Raw genomic sequence first — 19,480 nt, forward strand, 5'->3', positions numbered from 1 at the left:
TAGTAAAATCTCAGAGTCATTTACCGTATTTTTCGCCCTATTGGACGCACTTTTCCCCCTCCAAAAATGAAGGTGAAATCTGTGTGCACTGACCCCTCTCGCTCTCCAGGCTTCAGGAAGCTATCAGCAAGCCTGGGGAGCCCGCGGGAGTTCTTTGCTTCAGAGCGCCCCGCACTTCGGGCAGATATCCGCAGCCTAGGGAGCCTTGCAGGAGTTCCCGTAGGGCTCCCTAAGCTGCGGATAGCAGCCTGCTGCCCGGAACGCGGGGTGTGCTGAAGCCGTGGCTGGGGGCGAATAAATCCCCCCTTTATTTCCCCCCCAAAAAACTAGGTGCACCCTATGGGCCGGTGTGTCCTATCGGGCGAAAAATACGGTACATGGCATCTGCTTGGGAGAGGATCCTGTTGTTGACACAAGTAAGAATGGTCAAACCCAGAAAGCTTAATGTTTATTGGACAAATACTTTTAGGCTATCATGTGGTCGCACTTTGTGTTCAACACCCTCTGGCACTCTCTTCTGACGGTCACTCATTCTGTGTTGTTCATGCAAGCTACAGGGTCCACTTCTTCAAAGACTTATCATCTGTCCTCAAAGTTGTCATGCAAGCCTTCCACTTTCAAGATGATTAGCTTTAAATTTTTGGCATTGAGATATTTTACTTTTTATATCTTGGCATTGAGATATTTTTTTTCTAGATCTGAAGCTATGGAACCTACCTTCTTTGTTATTTCTAATTCCATGGCCGCTAAATCTCCCTTGATAACAAATACAAGGTTACTTTCAAATGATTATGATTTGGGAAATGGCATCTGGCTCTACAGTAGTTGATTGCACTGAGTTTGTAATTTCTTCTTTGAAGATATATCTCATCGAATAAAAACAACTGTATTTCTGTCCTATCAGGAACTTATGTTGGAATTTATGATTCTCCTCCTCCAAGTGTTATCCTTATGACTGAGACATAGGCTGATAGTGAGTAGCCCAAGGTCACCCAGGGAGCTTCATAGTTCTGTGGTAATTTTAACTCTGGTCTCCTATATCCTAGTCCTTCCATGTTCTGGAAAGGCAAAGAAGTGAATACATTGGGGTGGGGATTATATTATCAGTAGGGTTGAAAGTTTAGGGCATTACCTTTTTTAGCAGTTCAGATTGGCACCTTTAAACAGTTCAGGCTCTGGTCCTATCTGGGAGCCATCCCCATGAAATTTAGTCGGTTTACTTCTGAGCAATATATGGTTATTGTGATATTAACACACACTCAAAATTGTGACAGCAGGGATCCCTTCTAAATGAAGATTGGACACTTTTCAGTTTGGTTAGGCACTAAGTATGTAACTGCAATGATTTAGTGTCCTCACCTTTGCAAGAGAGGATGGGATAAAACCAAATGGCCCTGCCCATGTGACCTTATTGGCTTCACCTACATAACCTCTTTGGTCATGTCATGTAACCATTGCAGTTAAGCACTTCTCTTTCAAGTCCATTATTTTCAATACACCTCACTTCTTATTTGTCCACCTTTCATGTTTGGTGGAGGGGAGTGTGGATATACTTATTAATGCTTGAAAACTTTCCACCCACAAGGTTTGCTTATCTAAGTGCATACGGCTCTCTCTCTCTCTGGATTTCTTGATTATTTTCCTCCTAGGGTGCCTCTATGTATAGTACTTAGTAGTGAATCATCTTGATCTTTGATCAAAGTACATGCACTGGTAGGTTGGGCTTCCCATTTGCCTCTGGACAAGATGCTGTGGTTGATATGCCATAGTGAAAAACTTTCTTGTCATATTTAATTTGAGTACCACACCTGGAGTTTGCGCTTCCATCAGTCATAAGTAAACTCTTGGAACCTATAGTTAAGATAGGGTACAAATTGTGATCCTACAATATTGTTGCTTTGGCACTTACTTCAGCCAGTCATATTAGTGAATTTTCAGCTTTGTATGTTAACTCTTAAAGGTAAAGGGACCCCTGACCATTAGGTCCAGTCGTGACTGACTCTGGGGTTGCGGCGCTCATCTCGCTTTATTGGTTGAGGGAGCTGGCGTACAGCTTCCGGGTCATGTGGCCAGCATGACTAAACCGCTTCTGGCAAACCAGAGCAGTGCACGGAAATGCCGTTTACCTTCCCGCCGGAGCGGTACCTATTTATCTACTTGCACTTTGACATGCTTTTGAACTGTTAGGTTGGCAGGAGCTGGGACAGAGTAATGGGAGCTCACCCCGTCACTGGGATTCGAACCGCCAACCTTCTGATCGGCAAGTGCTAGGCTCTGTGGTTTAACCCACAGTGCCACCCACGTCCCATGTTAACTCTTACCTGCTTTTAATCCACTAATTTCATGATTTCCACAACAGTTACTCACAACGTTTTTCCTCCTCTAAGGTTTCTGGAGAAGAACATGCTGTTGTGCTTGAACTTGCAGAGAGTTTTAGCCATCAGTATTGATAGAATCTTAGAGTACAGAACTTGCATGGTTGCTTCTTGTATCAATTCGGTATTATTTGGACATGGCTACTTTCCATTAGCAAGTTGAGAGACCTAGGCTGGTAGGGGCATGGTCTGGTGTGTGAAATAGCAGTGCTTGATCGTCATAGTATATCAATCTTTATAGTGCTGCTGCGAGGTGGAAAAGCAGTAACTCTATTCAGATTCACCTTGAAAAACATGAGGCATCATGGTGCTAGTGTTCTTGTACAAAGTCTTATATTAATTGCACTATCATTATAAAATCCAAGGTGCCGTATTTAATTATCCATGATCTCTGAGCAGGCAAGGGCTTCAGGAGGTAACTGGAGTTCTTTAACTTTCTCTTCTTCCACAGCATTGCAGCCTATGAAGAATACGAGCTTCTCCACTGCAATATATTTCGGAGGATAACAGGTTTAATCCTCCAAGCTACCTTTCTTAATAGGATGCATACCTGGAAGCTCTTTAATTCTCTCCACCTTCCCATCCCCTGGTAGCTCTGAACTTAATAACTATTTCTTTTCACATGGGGTCCAGTAACATTTTTATGCTTTCACTTAGGTCCCTGTTCTCTGTAGTTCTAGTTGAATACATTTCCTGTTGATCTTGCTCATGGGAGGGGAGGGGGGATGTGATATCTATGTATTCGGTATTGTGACATAAGAAATTTATTGTAAATACAGTGTTTTGCTTGGAGCCTTGAGGTTTTTGCAGAATTGAGCTGCTTTTTAAAGCGCCTAAAAAGGTTCAGAATTAATCTTGCTTTAGTAGGCTGAACATCAAAACAAATGGAAAATCTCTGAATGTACAGGTATCAATATTTTTCTCTTCATTTGGAATGCAGAATTGAGGGTACCTTGCTGGAGTTGGATTCTGTATATACCCTCAGAAGTGGATGATTAACTCAGTGTTATCAGAGTTGAGTTGTCCTTTTCAGTACATTAATGTACTGCTATTTAGTGATTTTCTACAGGTGATATCCCTGGTTCAACATTCTGGCTTGAGGTTTTTTTTTTTGTCTGAAGTTTTAGTGTTGCATTTATGATTGGGGACAACAACAATGACTTATAGCTTGAAAAAGAAATCAGTTACATGTGAAGAAGAATCTGGAGGATAGAAATGTTACGAACTGTGAAAGTTAATGAGAGAAATTTTCAAGTGATTTTTGTTTCATTTGGATGCAGTTTGGCAAGAGTGAGTCTGAACACTTTACGTAACTATACCTGAGTGTATTGATGCTCAGCACTGGTTAAGGTCAAAATGATTTTCTAAACATTTATTGAATATATGTAAAATAATTCTTTACAGCTGAAAACGCTGGCAGCATTAAGATAAATTCAACAGTGTAAATAAGTCTTGAAGGATGCAATAATGGAATACTGATTGGTATAGTTTTTGTAAAATATGCAGGGATTTAAGATATGTAAAATGAACCATGGAAAGAGAAGAATGGAAGTCACTGATATCTTAAGGATTTAAAATGAGTATTTGAAATTGTAAAACAGAAAATGTAATAAAAACAAACAACATGATTTTCTAGTTTCTAATCTCAATAAATACCTTGTTTCATTTTGGGCTGAATAGAATCAACATTTGTTTTGAGTTGTACCATGTAAATGGCTTACAGTATTGAACAAATATGGCATAGATTACGAGAACTACCCCTTGTTTAAAATAAAATGTTTTCAGTATACCAAAATATTTTGTATGTGCTGCAAAGTTCGGTCATTAATATATTTAGCTATATTCCAAACTTCTGAAAAATGACTGGTGTGTTTAGAAACTGGAAAAGAACATGTCTGTGAATAGAAAATTCTGAAAAATAGTTACTTCATTATAGAAGAAAAAGCCTCCATAGTTTACAATGCAGATGCTTTCATGTGCATGCAGATCAAAGTAAAGTGCAGAATGGAAAAATAATGTACAGTCCTGGTTTTGAAAACAGTTTTACGATTCTCAGTATTGGTTTGCAAAGGAAAAGGATAGTGGTTATACTATAACTTTCAGCTCAGCTCTCATGATCAGAATTGTACAAATAATCCATCCTATTCTCTGTGTGGAATATATATGAATTTAGGCCTATATTCAGATAAACTATGACAACTCAGCTGTGATTTCCTTGACTAAAACAGTTGACTGCACTTTATTTGTTTTAAGGACTGGTACTTATTTCCATACAATAACAGGATGACTAGTGATAGTTGGTGATGTGTAGTCTGTTTTGAACAACTGAACTGGAACTTAATCTTCTGTATTAGTATTTTTATACATGGTAAAGTAGAGAAAAGCAGAAGATCAGTGGAGTCTAGTAGAATAAATTAGTGTTATCTTGATGCTTTCTGTGGATACTTCCTGCTACCAATTAAAATATCAGAACTACAGGGCCTGCTGAAATTTCTCCTTCTGCCCATTTCTTCTTATATTTCTACTTATAATGAACTACTTATGTATTTTTGCATGTAACTTTGCTGTAATGGAAGACAGGACCTGGATAATCCACTATTTAATTAACCCCACCCAATGGACTAGAATGTGGTCTAAATCTCCCTTTTATTCCATCTCAGCCAAAAGAAGGGAACTCGCCCTGAACTTCACCTACAGGTGGTACTTAACACTATGGAAACAGGGGCTGATATGCCCAGGAACCTCACCAAAATTTTGGAGAGATTTCACCTCCACAGGCACATACCTCCATATGTGGTGGGAATGCCCCCAAATCCAACTCTTCTGGACAGCAGTCCTACAAGAAATATGCCAAATAGCTAAACCTGTATTAGAACTCAACTCAGAACTGGCACTACAGAACACCTTCCAAGACCATAATGACAACTCACATTATACGGAGCTTATAACCCACCTACTCTCAGCAGCCAGAAGCCTCATAGCCAGACACTGGAGAGACCTGTCAAGGTGAACATGGACCAGTGGTACCAAATCATATGGGAAACAGCCTTGCTAGAAAAGCTAACCTATAAACTGGAACTGACACGGGGACAAATAGAAGAGGGCGCCTTCACCCCAATATGGCTCCACTTCATCACATACACAGCCCAGCAAGACAACAAGAACCCACCAACAGCATACAAATCAACCTGGCTTACTTGACCCAGCAAGCCGCCCCCCCATGCAAACACACCCCATTGCAACTAATCACAGACAACCAACCACACCCTGGGCCTCCAAACTCTCTCACTACCAAGGAAAAGTAACAAGTGACTAGAAAGATAAGCTATCTAGTTGATGCTGACACAAAACTCCGCACGTACACTGTAAAAAATATAAATTTCACCACCACCCCTCCTCTCTCCGCTCTTTTTCCTGACCTCATACTGTACTCAACACTAATATCTCATAATATCTCAAAAATGTGACATTTTTTCACCTTCGCCGCATCAAGCAGTTGGTCCCTTACCTTTCCCGCCCCGACCTGGCCACAGTGATCCATGCGACGGTCATCTCCAGGCTTGACTACTGTAATTCGCTCTACACGAGGCTGCCCTTGAAGCTGTCCCAGACACTCCAGCGGGTACAGAATGCTGCAGCGAAGCTCCTCACGGGGTCTCTGCCATGGGAGCATATTCACCCAGTGCTTTCAAGCTGCACTGGCTCCCGGTGGAGTACAGGGTCAGATTTAAGGTGCTGCTTTTGACCTTTAAAGCCCTTCACGGCCTAGGACCCTCGTACCTGCGGGACCACCTCTCCTGGTATGCCCCACGGAGAGCCTCAAGGTCCATAAATAACAACACCCTAGTGGTCCCAGGCCCTAAGGAAGTTAGATTGGCTTCAACCAGAGCCAGGGCCTTTTCAACACTGGCTCCGGCCTGGTGGAACGCTCTGCCTCATGAGACCAGGGCCCTGCAGGATCTGATTTCTTTCCGCAGGGCCTGTAAGACAGAGTTGTTCTGCCTGGCCTTTGGCTTGGAGCCAATTTGATTCCCTCCCTCCCTCTCTCTCTTTTTTCTTTTCCTTCTCCTCCTGTGATGAGGCTACATTTTAATATTTTAATGTTCCATTATTTTAATGTTGTATTTTATTTTGTTTTTAAGTTGTAATCATTCATCTTGCTTTTATTATTGCTTGTAAGCCGCTCTGAGCCCGGCCTTGGCTGGGGAGGGCGGGGTATAAATAAAAAAAAAATTATTATTATTATTATTATTATAACAAAGGTAAATGATCTGTAGAAAAGACTGTACAACTTGTAAAAAGACACAAGACGTACTTTTGTAAACCAAGAAAATCTTTAATAATAATAAAAAACAACTATTGTAGGTAACCAGTCTTCTATGCAGCATCATGGAAGTGAGTGACAGAATATGGAATTAAACTGTTATAAAAGAAGAAGTTCAAGAAACATTGAATATACATAGAAAACCATTCCAAGATTTACATAATGGGAAAGCATTTACTGATAGCTTTTTTCTTTTCTTTTTGGTTACAGTTAATTTTATAACATGCTACAGGCTTGCCAATGTTTAAGTGCTCTCATACTGGCTTTGAAGTGTACATATTAAGGAGCATTGGAATTAATTGAGAGATAAGATTCATATTCAGAAATCTATGAAAGTCAAGTAACAAAGTGTGAAAATGGCATACATGATTAATATTCTTGCTCATTTATTTATTTATTTATTTATTTATTTATTTATTTATTTAGGGAGTAACTATTCCCAGTCAGAGGCGCTATGTATATTACTATAGCTACCTGTTAAAGAATCATCTGGATTACAGACCAGTGGCCCTCCTGTTTCATAAGATGATGTTTGAAACTATTCCGATGTTTAGTGGCGGCACTTGCAGTAAGTATCTTTTTAAACATTTTTACTTTGAAAGGTTGTCTTCTAATATTTGTATTTACATCTGTTCACTGTTGATCTCATTTCATAACCACTTTAATTTTCGCAGAGTTAGCCATGTCTGTAGACTAAGGGTCAGAGTCAACTAGCCTGGTGCACAGTGGCAGCTAGTGTAAGGACTCATACTAGCACAATAGGGCTTTCCTCCTCTGTGCCCCCCTCCTCCCTCAGATCCTCTCTGGAGGGTCAGGAGACACCTAAAACAGCACATGCGAGGAGAGGGGAGTCCATTTGTCTGGCAAGTAAAAATTCTTGTGTTGATGGAACTATCATATTAGTACAACGTTGAATTCCATTTTCTCTCTTCCCTCCCTGCCTGCTAAAGAAATTGGCTGGAGTATTCATTTGTTAACCTAAATGCTTCATTACATTTTTTTTCTGTCGCTTCTCCTTTCTAGTTTAGTTTGTAATTCAGAATGAATTATGAAATTCCCACTCTACATTCCATGTAAGAGGCACACAGCCTAATCATATGCATGTTTAAGCTGTTCAAAAATAAGTACCAATGAGTTGAATAGAGCTTATTCCCACATATGTATGCATAGGATTGTTGTCTTGGTCAGCAAGCTTATTTTGCTTTTGCCCAAATTCTTGGGACAGGCAAGGTAAGACCTTTCCATACTAGCCTTTAGTTCAAGCCATAAATTCTCATTACTGTATTTTCTGGTTTTTTAAAAACTTTACATCATATCATAATATACATAATTGGTGAGAAGATGCTGAGAAGCTTTAGAGGTGAGAATATGGGCTCTCAAGAGAGAAGCTTGTAGCTGTTTTGTTACTCCCTGGTCCTTTTTGCTGCTGCACCAAGCCAGGAATTGGCTTAGTGTGTCGTCTGACCCATGGCTTATAGTTAAACTCTGTCCTCAGTAAGCACAAGCTGTGTTAGAAGGGGAAAAGGAATGAGCTCCCCTGCCACATGGATACTTGGCAGCAAGAATACCTAATTTTTAAGAGATTCAGTATCTTTACACGTGTAATTTGACAATTTGACAAGAGCTTAATTTGTTTCAACTCTTATTATATTAACTGTTTGCATTAATTTAAACTTGTATGTGATCAAGTATATAGAACAAACTTTCTTCCCAGTTTAGAAAAGCATAACTGATTCTTAACATTACTTTGCTGCTATGAGTCTGAAGTGAACAAACTAGTTTGGCCTTCACATAGTCCCAGTAAGCCATAGCTTTGCTTGCCGTTATGCAAACCAGGCCATTATATTAAATCTTTGGTTCTGTTGAGTAGTTCTGATCCTTGGTTGGCTAGACGTTTTCTAGCTAATTCAGCTGATTAAATTGCCAGTCACTTGCGTTCTAGTTGAGGCTCACTGTATTAACATTCTTCTATAGAAGGGACACGGGTGGCGCTGTGGGTAAAACCTCAGCGCCTAGGACTTGCCGATTGTCAGGTCGGTGGTTCGAATCCCCGTGGCGGGGTGCGCTCCCGTCGTTCGGTCCCAGCGCCTGCCAACCTAGCAGTTCGAAAGCACTCCCGGGTGCAAGTAGATATATAGGGACCGCTTACCAGCGGGAAGGTAAACAGCGTTCCGTGTGCTGCGCTGGCTCGCCAGATGCAGCTTGTCACGCTGGCCACGTGACCCAGAAGTGTCTGCGGACAGCGCTGGCTCCCGGCCTATAGAGTGAGATGAGCGCACAACCCTAGAGTCTGGCAAGACTGGCCCGTACGGGCAGGGGTACCTTTACCTTTATAGAAGGCTCGTAAGTAATCCAGTGCTAGATTGATGTATGTATTGAAAATGTCACTGTTCACAACAGACTTAACTTGGAATGGTTGACTGCTTAGTATAACAACATTCATATTGATAGTCATGACTCAAAAGCTTTAAAAATACTTGCTTTAGGTAAGTGTCTTTCTAATTCTGGACTTTAAATTAATTTTAAACTGCTTGGCTATTTTTATCTTGCAGATCCTCAGTTTGTGGTCTACCAACTTAAGGTAAAGATATTCACCTCCTCTTCAGGACCCCCAAGACGTGAAGACAAATACATGTACTTCGAATTCCCTCAGCCATTGCCAGTGTGTGGTGATATCAAGGTGGAATTCTTCCATAAGCAAAACAAGATGTTGAAAAAGGTGTGTTTGTTTTAATCTGAAAAAATATTGATTCCAACCCCCCCCCCCCCCCAAAAAAAAAAAATCCTTGCAGTTCAGTCTGCTATTGGTGGCTTTAGGCATTCTACCAAAGTGATAAGGAAGGAGATATGACTCACTCATGCTTTTCTTGTCATTGCTTCTGGATATTGTGTGAAAGGGGACAATGTATATATCCATCTGCCCACTTAGTATTGTATCAAATGTTATAGGAAGTCAGTGCAGATGACTGATTTCTGCTTTGTTTTCCATGACTTTACCTTAGAGATGTGGACTACCACATTCTGCACTATCTGAAGTTTCCAAACCATCAGTTGCTGAAGTCTTTAGCTTATATATTCATGAATGGTGGTTGTTGAGCCCAAATCAGAAAGAATGGCAACTTGCTAATTAGGTGGTTAAATGTTTCTAAATGCTTCAGTGGACCCACAAGTGCTTCAAGTCTGAGGGCCAAATCGAATATTATGGCAGGCTGCTGCTCACATGCCTGCCCTATTTATGTGTAAAGAATTAGGGTAGGATAGGTCTAATCTTAGCATAAAAGGGAACATGTTGGTACAATCTTATCTTCTTTTGCTGTTATCATCTGAGCAACCTTTTGTGAAAAATGAGATTGCAGGGCTGAAGCCCAAACATTGCAAGTGGTACCAGTAGTACTGGGCTTGTAAACTGGGGTTTCCCAGCCTTTTCCCACAGCTACAGTCCATTCCCCTTGCCACAGAAAAGCTGTTCTTTGTAGTCAGAGGATATTGGCATGAGATATTGCAATTTTACAAGCTTCTCTGCAGTAATCTCAAGAGGGACTTTGTTAAAAGTCTTACTGAAATCAAGATACACTGCATCCACAGCGTTCCCCTGATCCACCTAGCTTGTAACTTTATAATTAACAACAACAACAACAACAACAATAATAATAATGAGATTTGTCTGGCATGGCTTGTTTTTGAGAAACTGATGCTGGGTCTTAGTAATCACAGCATCCTTTTCTAAGTGCTCACAGACTGACCATTTAATTATTTGTTCTACAACATTTCCTAGTATTGATGTCAAGCTGACCGGTTGGTAGTTAGTTTTTCTAACTACCAGTCAGCATTTCTTAACAGAAATGAGCAAAAACACTGAAACATAATTTCGTAGGACGAGGTTGGCTCAACTGTACCCAGTTTTTCAGCCTGTGCTAATTGAGCTGCTTTGAACAAAAGTAACTTTTGTTTTTGAACTGGCTTCAGATGTATTGCATTAGCAGAATGTGTTCTGGGATGGAAGCAGCCCAGTTGCACTAGGACATTGGGAGCACTTTTGAACTGTGCTTTGGTACAGTCATACCACCTGCAAAGGAAGCTTTCTTTGCTGCTGATTTTTGCACGATGAGAGTATTTTTTTAAAAGATGTTGCTATAATTGGCTTCAGCACAAATTTGCATTTCTAGTAAGTTTCATTCCTATTTTTAGTAACCTCTTGTATCCTATATACCAGAGTGTCCTCTGCCACTGTAATAATGAGATATAGTTGCAGCCAACATCTTTCACCCAGATCATCAACAGTTATCCAAATCAGTAATTCCTAAATAATTCTGGAATCTAGTTATGTTGGTCTGCCTTTAGAGATTTGTGGATTTACCTGGCTTTATGCCCTGAAAGCACAGATGAGTGTGCATTTAAGACATTAGAAGGTTATGATCCTGACTATCACAATGGTGTCTTAATACACATAACTACTTGGAATGTGGGACGCGGGTGGCGCTGTGGGTAAAACCTCAGTGCCTAGGACTTGCCGAACATATGGTCGGCGGGTTCGAATCCCCGCGGCGGGCTGAGCTCCCGTCTTTCGGTCCCAGCTGCTGCCCACCTAGCAGTTCAAAAGCACCCCTAAGTGCAAGTAGATAAATAGGTACCGCTCTATAGCGGGAAGGTAAACGGCATTTCTGTGTGCTGCGCTGGTGCTGGCTCGCCAGAGCAGCTTCGTCACGCTGGCCACGTGACCCGGAAGTGTCTCCGGACAGCGCTGGCCCCCGGCCTCTTAAGTGAGATGGGCGCACAACCCTAGAGTCGGACACGACTGGCCTGTATGAGCAGGGGTACCTTTACCTTTTACTTGGAATGTAATCTGCCATCTTGCGTACATGACTACCTTGTATATATACAGGTGAAACTCGAAAAATTAGAATATTGTGGAAAAGTTCATTTATTTCAGTAATTCAACTTAAAAGGTGAAACTAATATATGAGATAGATTCATGACATGCAAAGCGAGATATGTCAAGCCTTTATTTGTTATAATTGTGATGTTTATGGCGTACAGCTGATGAAAACCCCAAATTAACAATCTCAGGTGCTCGGTTTAGCAGCCTTTTCATAGAATCCCCAGACCAGGAAAGTAAATATAGAAGTCTAGAATCATTTCTGTTTTTTCTATGATCCTTTCAGTATAGAACTATGAAACATCTGACTAAAACAATCAGCACAAACTTTTTGGGAGGGACGGGATGGCAATAGCTTTCTAGTGGAGTGTAAGGCAACATCTTGTTCTTTATCTTCTTTAACATTACTGTAACAGCAAAATTACTCCTTATAGAAACAATGTTTCTTTAATATGGCAACTTTTTATGCTTTCCTTGCACTGATGAAAAGCAGGTTGTCTCCTTTTTCAACTTAAAAGACAGAATATACATGTGAGAAAACGAACAGTTTCTTCTAGGAAGTATATCATGGAAAACATTTCTTGAAGGGAATTTGTCTGTAGCAATGGATAATTTCAGTATCCCCATTGTGGTTAATTTTATTCCTTGGTTAATGGGTACTTTCATTTCTTACCAATTGCAGCTACCACTAGCGGTGTCTAATTTACCATACAGACTTTCATGGATGTTTAACATCAGTAGACACACATATCAGAGGTTGTGAATGTTTTGTTTTGTTTTAATTGTACTTGTACAGAGTGGTGGTACTTAGTTGAAGTGATCCTTAATTGTTGGAAAGCCTCTAATGAATTGCATCTGATGCTGCCACATCTTGTAACCTCCAGGCCTGGATTATGAACCCTGGTTTATAGTGCTTGCTTTTTAATAAGAGGATGAGCGTTACAGAGCATTCTTTTTTAGTGCATGGTTGAATATGAGCGAGAGAACTCAAATCTTTCTCCTTCCCTTCCAACTGCCATCCGTACTGTTTTTCTGCACCTGTTCATTCACTTGACGGTGGTGGCTGCTGCAGCAGTAGCAAAGGAAGATCTATCTCTTCCTGCTCCTCCAGTGACACTGGTCTGATGCTGTACCAGTAAACTATGTACCAGCACTTGTATAAAGTGGATATACAGCTTACCTTCTGCTGGAAAAGGAAGCTGAGGATGGAGGTGACCCCATCACAACCTCATTGCAATCATCACAAGTTCAAATTATAATTACTCCTGAAATATGTCAAGCCACTTCTCAATTTTTAAGGAAGTGGGAGAGAAGAGGAAGAAAAAGTTCAGTTCCCCAGGCCAGTAAAGAGTTGGACTGAGGTGGGGTGGGGTTGTGTTCAAATTCTTGCCATGGTAGTTACAGTTAGGGGGACAGCATGCTCCTAATTCACATGTTTCATATCATGATTTCGGCTGACCAGATTTCAGGATGTAACAGCTGTGTATACAGGTATACATAAATTCAGAGTGGGAAGAGCATGCAGCGAATTCTAACACATACAGCCTTCTCCCCAAGATTGGAATTAGGGGTAACCTCCCCAATTTTTCATATCGTGTCATCTGCCCTCTTCTCAGAGAAGGCCTTATATGCAGCACTGATCATCTGGTCTTTGTGCCAGTTAGAAAGCTACTTATTATTGCAGTCAATTTTCAAACGGTAAAAAAGAGGAGAAAAGATTTTGAAATTAAGCACTCAACAAAAGTTTAATGAATAATCATGCTAGGCATTGGGGCAGCTCTACCAGAAAGGAGGGCAGTGGAGGTATATGTGTCAGTGCAGAAATGAAGATGGGGGAAAACTCTCCTCACTATAAAACTTCCTGTGTATGTATTTGTGCAGCCAAATTTCAATAGAATATATTCATATTGTGCCATGTTTATGTTATGTTAAAACAAGTTTTTTCTTTTTGTCTCTAGGACAAAATGTTTCATTTCTGGGTAAATACATTCTTCATACCAGGACCAGAAGAAAATTCTGACAAAGTAGAAAACGGAAGTCTTCTTGGAGATCAGGAACTTGATGGGATTTTCAGTACAGAGCGTTCAGATAATGATAAGGAATATCTAATACTTACACTAACAAAAAATGATTTGGACAAGGCAAATAAAGACAAGGCAAATCGTTACTTTTCTCCAAACTTCAAGGTAGGTATATTCAGAGGCATCAAAGAAACTTGAAGTGTACTCAGAGAGATTGAAAGTATGCCATGCATAGTAAATCCGGGGTCTTATTGTACAGTGGTACCTCTGGTTATGAACTTAATTTGTTGCGGAGGTCCGTTCTTAACCTGAAACCGTTCTTAACATGAGGAGCGCTTTCGCTAATGGGGTTTTCCGCTGCTGCCGCGCGACTTCCGCTCGTATCCTGGGACAAAGTTCACAACCAGGAGCATCTAATTCCGGGTTAGCAGAGCTCGTTACCCAAAGCGTTCGTAAGGAAGACAGTACGTATCCTGAGGTTCCACTGTATATCTTAAGGGTAAATGTGTGACAACCCAGCAATGAATTTATTTATTTAAAATATTTTTAGCCCACTCTTCATCACAAGTGATCCCAGTGTATGGTACAAAAACACAACATCATTCTGTCCAATAAATATAAAATGAGAGTGGCAGCTTCAGAATCAGTATCATAAGATTTCCAGCAGACTGCACTGCTTCCGGGTCATCTTCAAGGGCACCCCTTTGTAAAGCATATTATAGTGATCTAACTGGCAGTTACTAGAGCATGAATTACTCTGGCAATCTTACCTTTGAATATCAATAACAGGAAGATGTTCAAATTTGAGAGAATTTTGTGTTAAACTGTTTTATTTGTATGTTAAAACTACTATTACACTGACTTGTTTTCCTCTTTCATTTGTGTTATCCGTACCTGCACACAAATACAGCAAGAGCTGATTTTGGCAGAACCCAAGCTGAATTCTCTTAGTTGATGTTTGGTCTATAGTATGTGAGGGGGGGGGGGAATAGCTTCCTTTTATAATTCTATTTCAGAAGCACACATTTAATAAGTACTTTGTTAGACTTTTCTTAAGGTTTCCGGGATCTCGCTAAAATCTTTTGATAGAGTAGACAGTGACCAGATCCTGAGTAGAATAACAGTTAGAATAACTACGAAGAAGCTAAAAATATGAGGCTTTGCCATATTAATAAAAGATTGGATCAGTCAGTCTAGAAGAAATGAAAAATGTAAGATACTAATAAACCTTGAAATTACTGGTGCTGCCTTAAAGATCCCCAGTTAATCACATAAAGTACTTGCTATTTGGGTTTCTGTTTAGTGTTAATGCTTAGGTTGTGATAATATTCTGCATTCACTTTTCTTGTTCATAACTGCTGTGCACAGATGACCACACAAAGAACTACAGATGCAGGGAGCAACCTATTCCTTCTTTTCCAAGCAAATATGGACTGATATCTTTTGTCTTTTTTTCTAGGTGAAGCTATTTTTCACAAAAACAGTAGAAGAGCCATCAAACCCAGAGGCTAGCAGCTCAACTTCAGTAACACCGGATGTTAGTGATAATGAACCTGATCATTATAGGTATTCTGACACCACTGACTCTGATCCAGAGAATGAACCTTTTGACGAAGATCAGCATACGCAAATTACAAAAGTCTGAATATTTTTTTTTATTTGGGAAAAAATACCACAAAGAAGAAAACTTGAATAAACTGAATTATGGACCTTTTGAAATGGCAATAGGACATTGTGTCACAATTATCAGTTGTAGGAACAGTTCTTTTCCTGACCAATCTCATTTTGCCCTATGAAGTCTCTGGGCTTGACACTTCTTGTCCAGTTGAAAAAAAAAGGTTACGTAGCTATGTTATGTATATACCTTTTCGTGTCAAGAGAACATTTAAACTTCAATTAGGAAAACACAAAGATGGCACTTTCCCATTTGATTCCAGTTTTATAAAAGTGGAGACAGATCTGATGTGTATACGTAGGGAATTTTCCTTTTGTGTTCTGTCACCAATTGAAGTGGCTGTAAAGCTCTTTCTAATACACAGGTTCACATCCTGCCCCTTTCTTTGCACTTATGTGGCAACAGATAAGTCTGCAGTTGGCTTGGAGAAGTAACGGGTTTTACTACATTCAAATGCATGTAATATGGGTAGGAGAGTGGAAAGAGAAGCTCAGAAAGGATTGTTTTGTGCTGGACCCTGGACTGTGTACCATTTCCAGCTTACTTACATGCACCTCTTTAGCATGCTACAGTAATAAATCCTGGACATTTGAGGAATTGCCGCTGTCACTGCTTGTTTGTGCATTTTATTTTTTTTAAAGCATAATGGTGCTAGAAAAGGCAGCTAGAGGGAGTGGTTCTGTATTAGGGGTACAGGAATGAACCTTCTACAGCATCTTAAAAGATCTACAAATGAAGGGATATGAAAATTTGGTTACATGTGAGACACCGTAACAATGACTTAACCATACAAATGTGGAGGCTGTCTACCAGAAATGGGCTTACACAGTTGTTTGTGTGTTACAGTTGCCATGCCCCCAGCTGTGGATGATAAATGTTGAAGTAATATTTTTTCTAAAAAAAGAAAATAAAAAAAAATCCTTGTCTTTCAAACATTTGGAACTGCTATTTCGAATTTCATGGTGTAAAATCCCATTGGTTTATTGGAGTTAAACTTGTTTATTATTGTCCCATTTGAGTAAAAGAATTTGGAATAATCCATTTTTCCTAGTCCGTTAGCATTGATAACAAGGGTATATATGGTAACTAGTCAAGGCAGAACTCAGGCTGAATACCGAACAAAGGGGCAGCATGCTGCTTCAACATTCATTGGTAAATTTGCTCCCTTTTCTAATCTGTGTAGTTGTGTGCCTATAACTTCATATTATTTTTAGTGGAACTTGCGTGTAACTGCACAGGATCATAGCTTTCATCTATTACGTAAACTTTTTTCAAAGTTAATGTTCAGATTTCCTCAGATTCAATCCAGTTCTACAATACCATAGATGGACCTTATTGGCGAGAGGTGACAACCGTGTCACCGTTGACTTTCTCCTGCAACTTACGTTGAGCCTGATTTATGTTAAGACAATTTGAAAGCCACATTAGCCAACTAAAAAGTTTGTGCTTTAAAATGTTTGGATGTTGACAGTGTTCGGTGTCTTGTACAGTTCTACTGTGTAACATGGGAGGGTCAGATTGGAAATATTTCAGTGGCCTTTTGCACTGTTCTTCCTTTGGAATGTGAAGGTCTGAATGAGGGTTTGGATTTTGAATGTGTCAGTGGTTCTGAGAAGCCTTGCTTACGTTTTTATGGTATAGTCATTGGAAAAGGAAAATGGTATTATATATATATTATATATATAATATATATTATGCATACTCTCCTATACTTTATTTCAGCTACCATCCCCATAGAACATGGCAAGAATTACTATGACTGAAAGGTTTGAGTCCTAATTAAAACTTTATTTATGACAGTATTCATCATTTAGCTTGAAAATGCATTCTTGTAGGTAATTTCTTGAGTTTCTGGACTGTGTGCTTAAATTCTTGGATGTGCAGCAGCTTACATGTCTGAAATTACTTGAAGGCATCACTTTGACAGGAGCTTACTCTTAGGCCCTGTGCCATCCCTCATCATCTGTAGCCCCATTTAAAATAGTTTGTCACAGTAGTTAAAGGGCAGTTGTATAAAATAGCACCAAGGTTATATGCTGTGGCACAAATTGTAAACTGAAGGGATGTTTACATGCAGCATCAATTGTTTTCAGCTTTAAGGAAAAAGAGTTTGGGGTGCCAGTGTGCAGTTCCATGTTTAAAATTCTAGCAAACGTGCAATATGTTAACGATGCCTGTGGTTGCCACAAAGTGCCTCGTTTACCTTTTTAAAATACTGTTAAAATGTGTCATGCATGCAGATGGAAGGGGTGGAACTGTGCACTAAAAGGAGGCTTTAACTGCAATGTTTGGTAGAGCTGCCTCTTTACTCCGCCAGTTCAAAATTCTCAGTCTGTTTTCATATAGAATATTATATATATATATATACATATATATATACATATATATATACACTAAGAAAAAAAGTCTGTTAAGCAGCCTTATTCTGATTCAGCCTCTTCAGATACTATTGTGCTGTGCAACAGTGGCTCTGTGTGTAATGCTATGCACCGAGGATACACAAAACAAGAAAATGACATGTACAGGATAATGTCTCATACAAATCAGATGTCCGTTTGTTATTGTGTTTAACAGCCCTTTATCGTAGTGTTAAAACTCCACTTAAAACTGATTAAAGTCTCATTCTTGTCACTGTGTTGGGTGTATTATTATATGGAAGCACATGGAATAAAATCACTTATATTTCAGTAAAATAATGAAAAGCACATGTGATTAAAAGCCTGGGGATTGCTTAATAGAGATGAACATGTTCAAAAGTATACCCAAATTTCATGGGGGGGGGGAAATTGGTGGGGTTTTGACAATTTGTGATTAGACTAGTGTAGGAATATGAATATGACTACATAATTTGGTTTTGTATTTTTGAATCTTCTGTAATAACTTCAGTATGGTGAACTTTTTTCTGGTGCAGGAAAGAGGAGGTATAGCTTAGTGGGGTAAAGCTCAAGCATTACATAATAAAGTTCAAGGTTAATACAGAGCATATCCTCAATGGCTGTTTTTAGTACTGTAGTTGCAAGGATGAGAAAAACCTGTTTGAGACCTTAGAGCTAAGAAAGACAGTGCTCTGCTAAATAGGCCATTGGTCTAAAATGGTTATTTGGCAACTCCTTTATATCTGTGCAGATCTAGAGCAATTAAACTATTCCTGTTCATTCTAATATACATCTAGCACAGGACAATTTGCACACCTAGCTATTTTCATGGTAAACTGTCAGCCTGAATACGTAAATGAAACTTGAACATCCGGGATGGGTTAATTTTGTAGCTGTAAAAATATTACCACCAGAAACAAGTATTTCTATCAACCTGTTCCTGTGTAAGAAATCAAATGCTTTGGTGTATTGTTTCAGAGGTGACTGCTACTGAACAATCAATTTTTTTCCCATTGGTCCAGAATGGTTTTTGATGCTAGTTTTTTGTATTTATTGTGCTCAAAAGAGCCTACTCAAAAGAGCCTTACAGTGGACACTATATATTGCTTTACCATTTTTTATAAAGCGTGAAGAAAGGAAACTATATGCTTTTGTTAAATTAGGCAAGATTGTCTAATTTCTAGCATTGCCATGTTAGTGTTCATTTAATACCTTAAGTTGTGAAAAGCTGTATGGGGCAAAGATTGCTCCTAATTGTCCTAGACCTTTGTACAGTACTTTCAGAATAATATGAATGTATGTCTAAAACCACAGAATAGTGTTAATGGAGGCTCAGAGAAGCCTTGTACTGTAACCGTTCCATGTTTACATGAAATGAAAACTGAAAAGTTGAGCCTTATGATACACTTACATTTCAGATTTTTTTCCATTTTGTGATGCATAGTCCCAAAATCATGTTGGAGTGCTTGCTTATCTGTTGGTTTAAAAATCCCTAACCTTTCAGTTCTTTCCTACAAGTAGTCAAGCTTTTGATAGTAACACTTGAAGAAGAGAGAGAAAAGACCCATGTATTGCTCATTATATATTACCTGATTTCCCCATTCATCATATGGAAACATACATTCTAAATTGAATGAGGACACAACTGTCCTTTTCAGACACTCTGTAAGTTCCACCTTTAAAGTCACACCTCTCCTGCTTCCACTGCCACTGTGATGAATGTAATTCCCAGAGTATGGTCTGAAAGCGCATGAGCCTACCTTCTGCTAAAGCAAAGCAGGCCTTAGTCTGGATGGGTGACTGCCTGGAAGCCACATTTGGTTTGAATTTAATG

The 19,480-nt window shown here is 39.6% G+C and overlaps 1 protein-coding gene across 1 annotated transcript in view; it reads left to right on the forward strand.

The window, feature by feature from the left end:
- Positions 1–17,902, forward strand: part of PTEN (phosphatase and tensin homolog) — a 51,839-nt gene extending 33,937 nt beyond the window's left edge. The window contains exons 6-9 of the mRNA XM_083740748.1: positions 7,126–7,267; positions 9,252–9,418; positions 13,534–13,761; positions 15,056–17,902. Of these exons, the coding sequence (XP_083596874.1) occupies positions 7,126–7,267; positions 9,252–9,418; positions 13,534–13,761; positions 15,056–15,241 (723 nt within the window). The 3' untranslated portion in view covers positions 15,242–17,902. The remainder of the gene's footprint in view (positions 1–7,125; positions 7,268–9,251; positions 9,419–13,533; positions 13,762–15,055) is intronic.
- Positions 17,903–19,480: the final 1,578 nt, after the last annotated feature.

The sequence above is a fragment of the Podarcis gaigeae genome, assembly GCF_964106915.1.
Source record: "Podarcis gaigeae genome assembly, chromosome: 5".
In the NCBI taxonomy this organism is placed as follows: Eukaryota; Metazoa; Chordata; class Lepidosauria; order Squamata; family Lacertidae; genus Podarcis; species Podarcis gaigeae.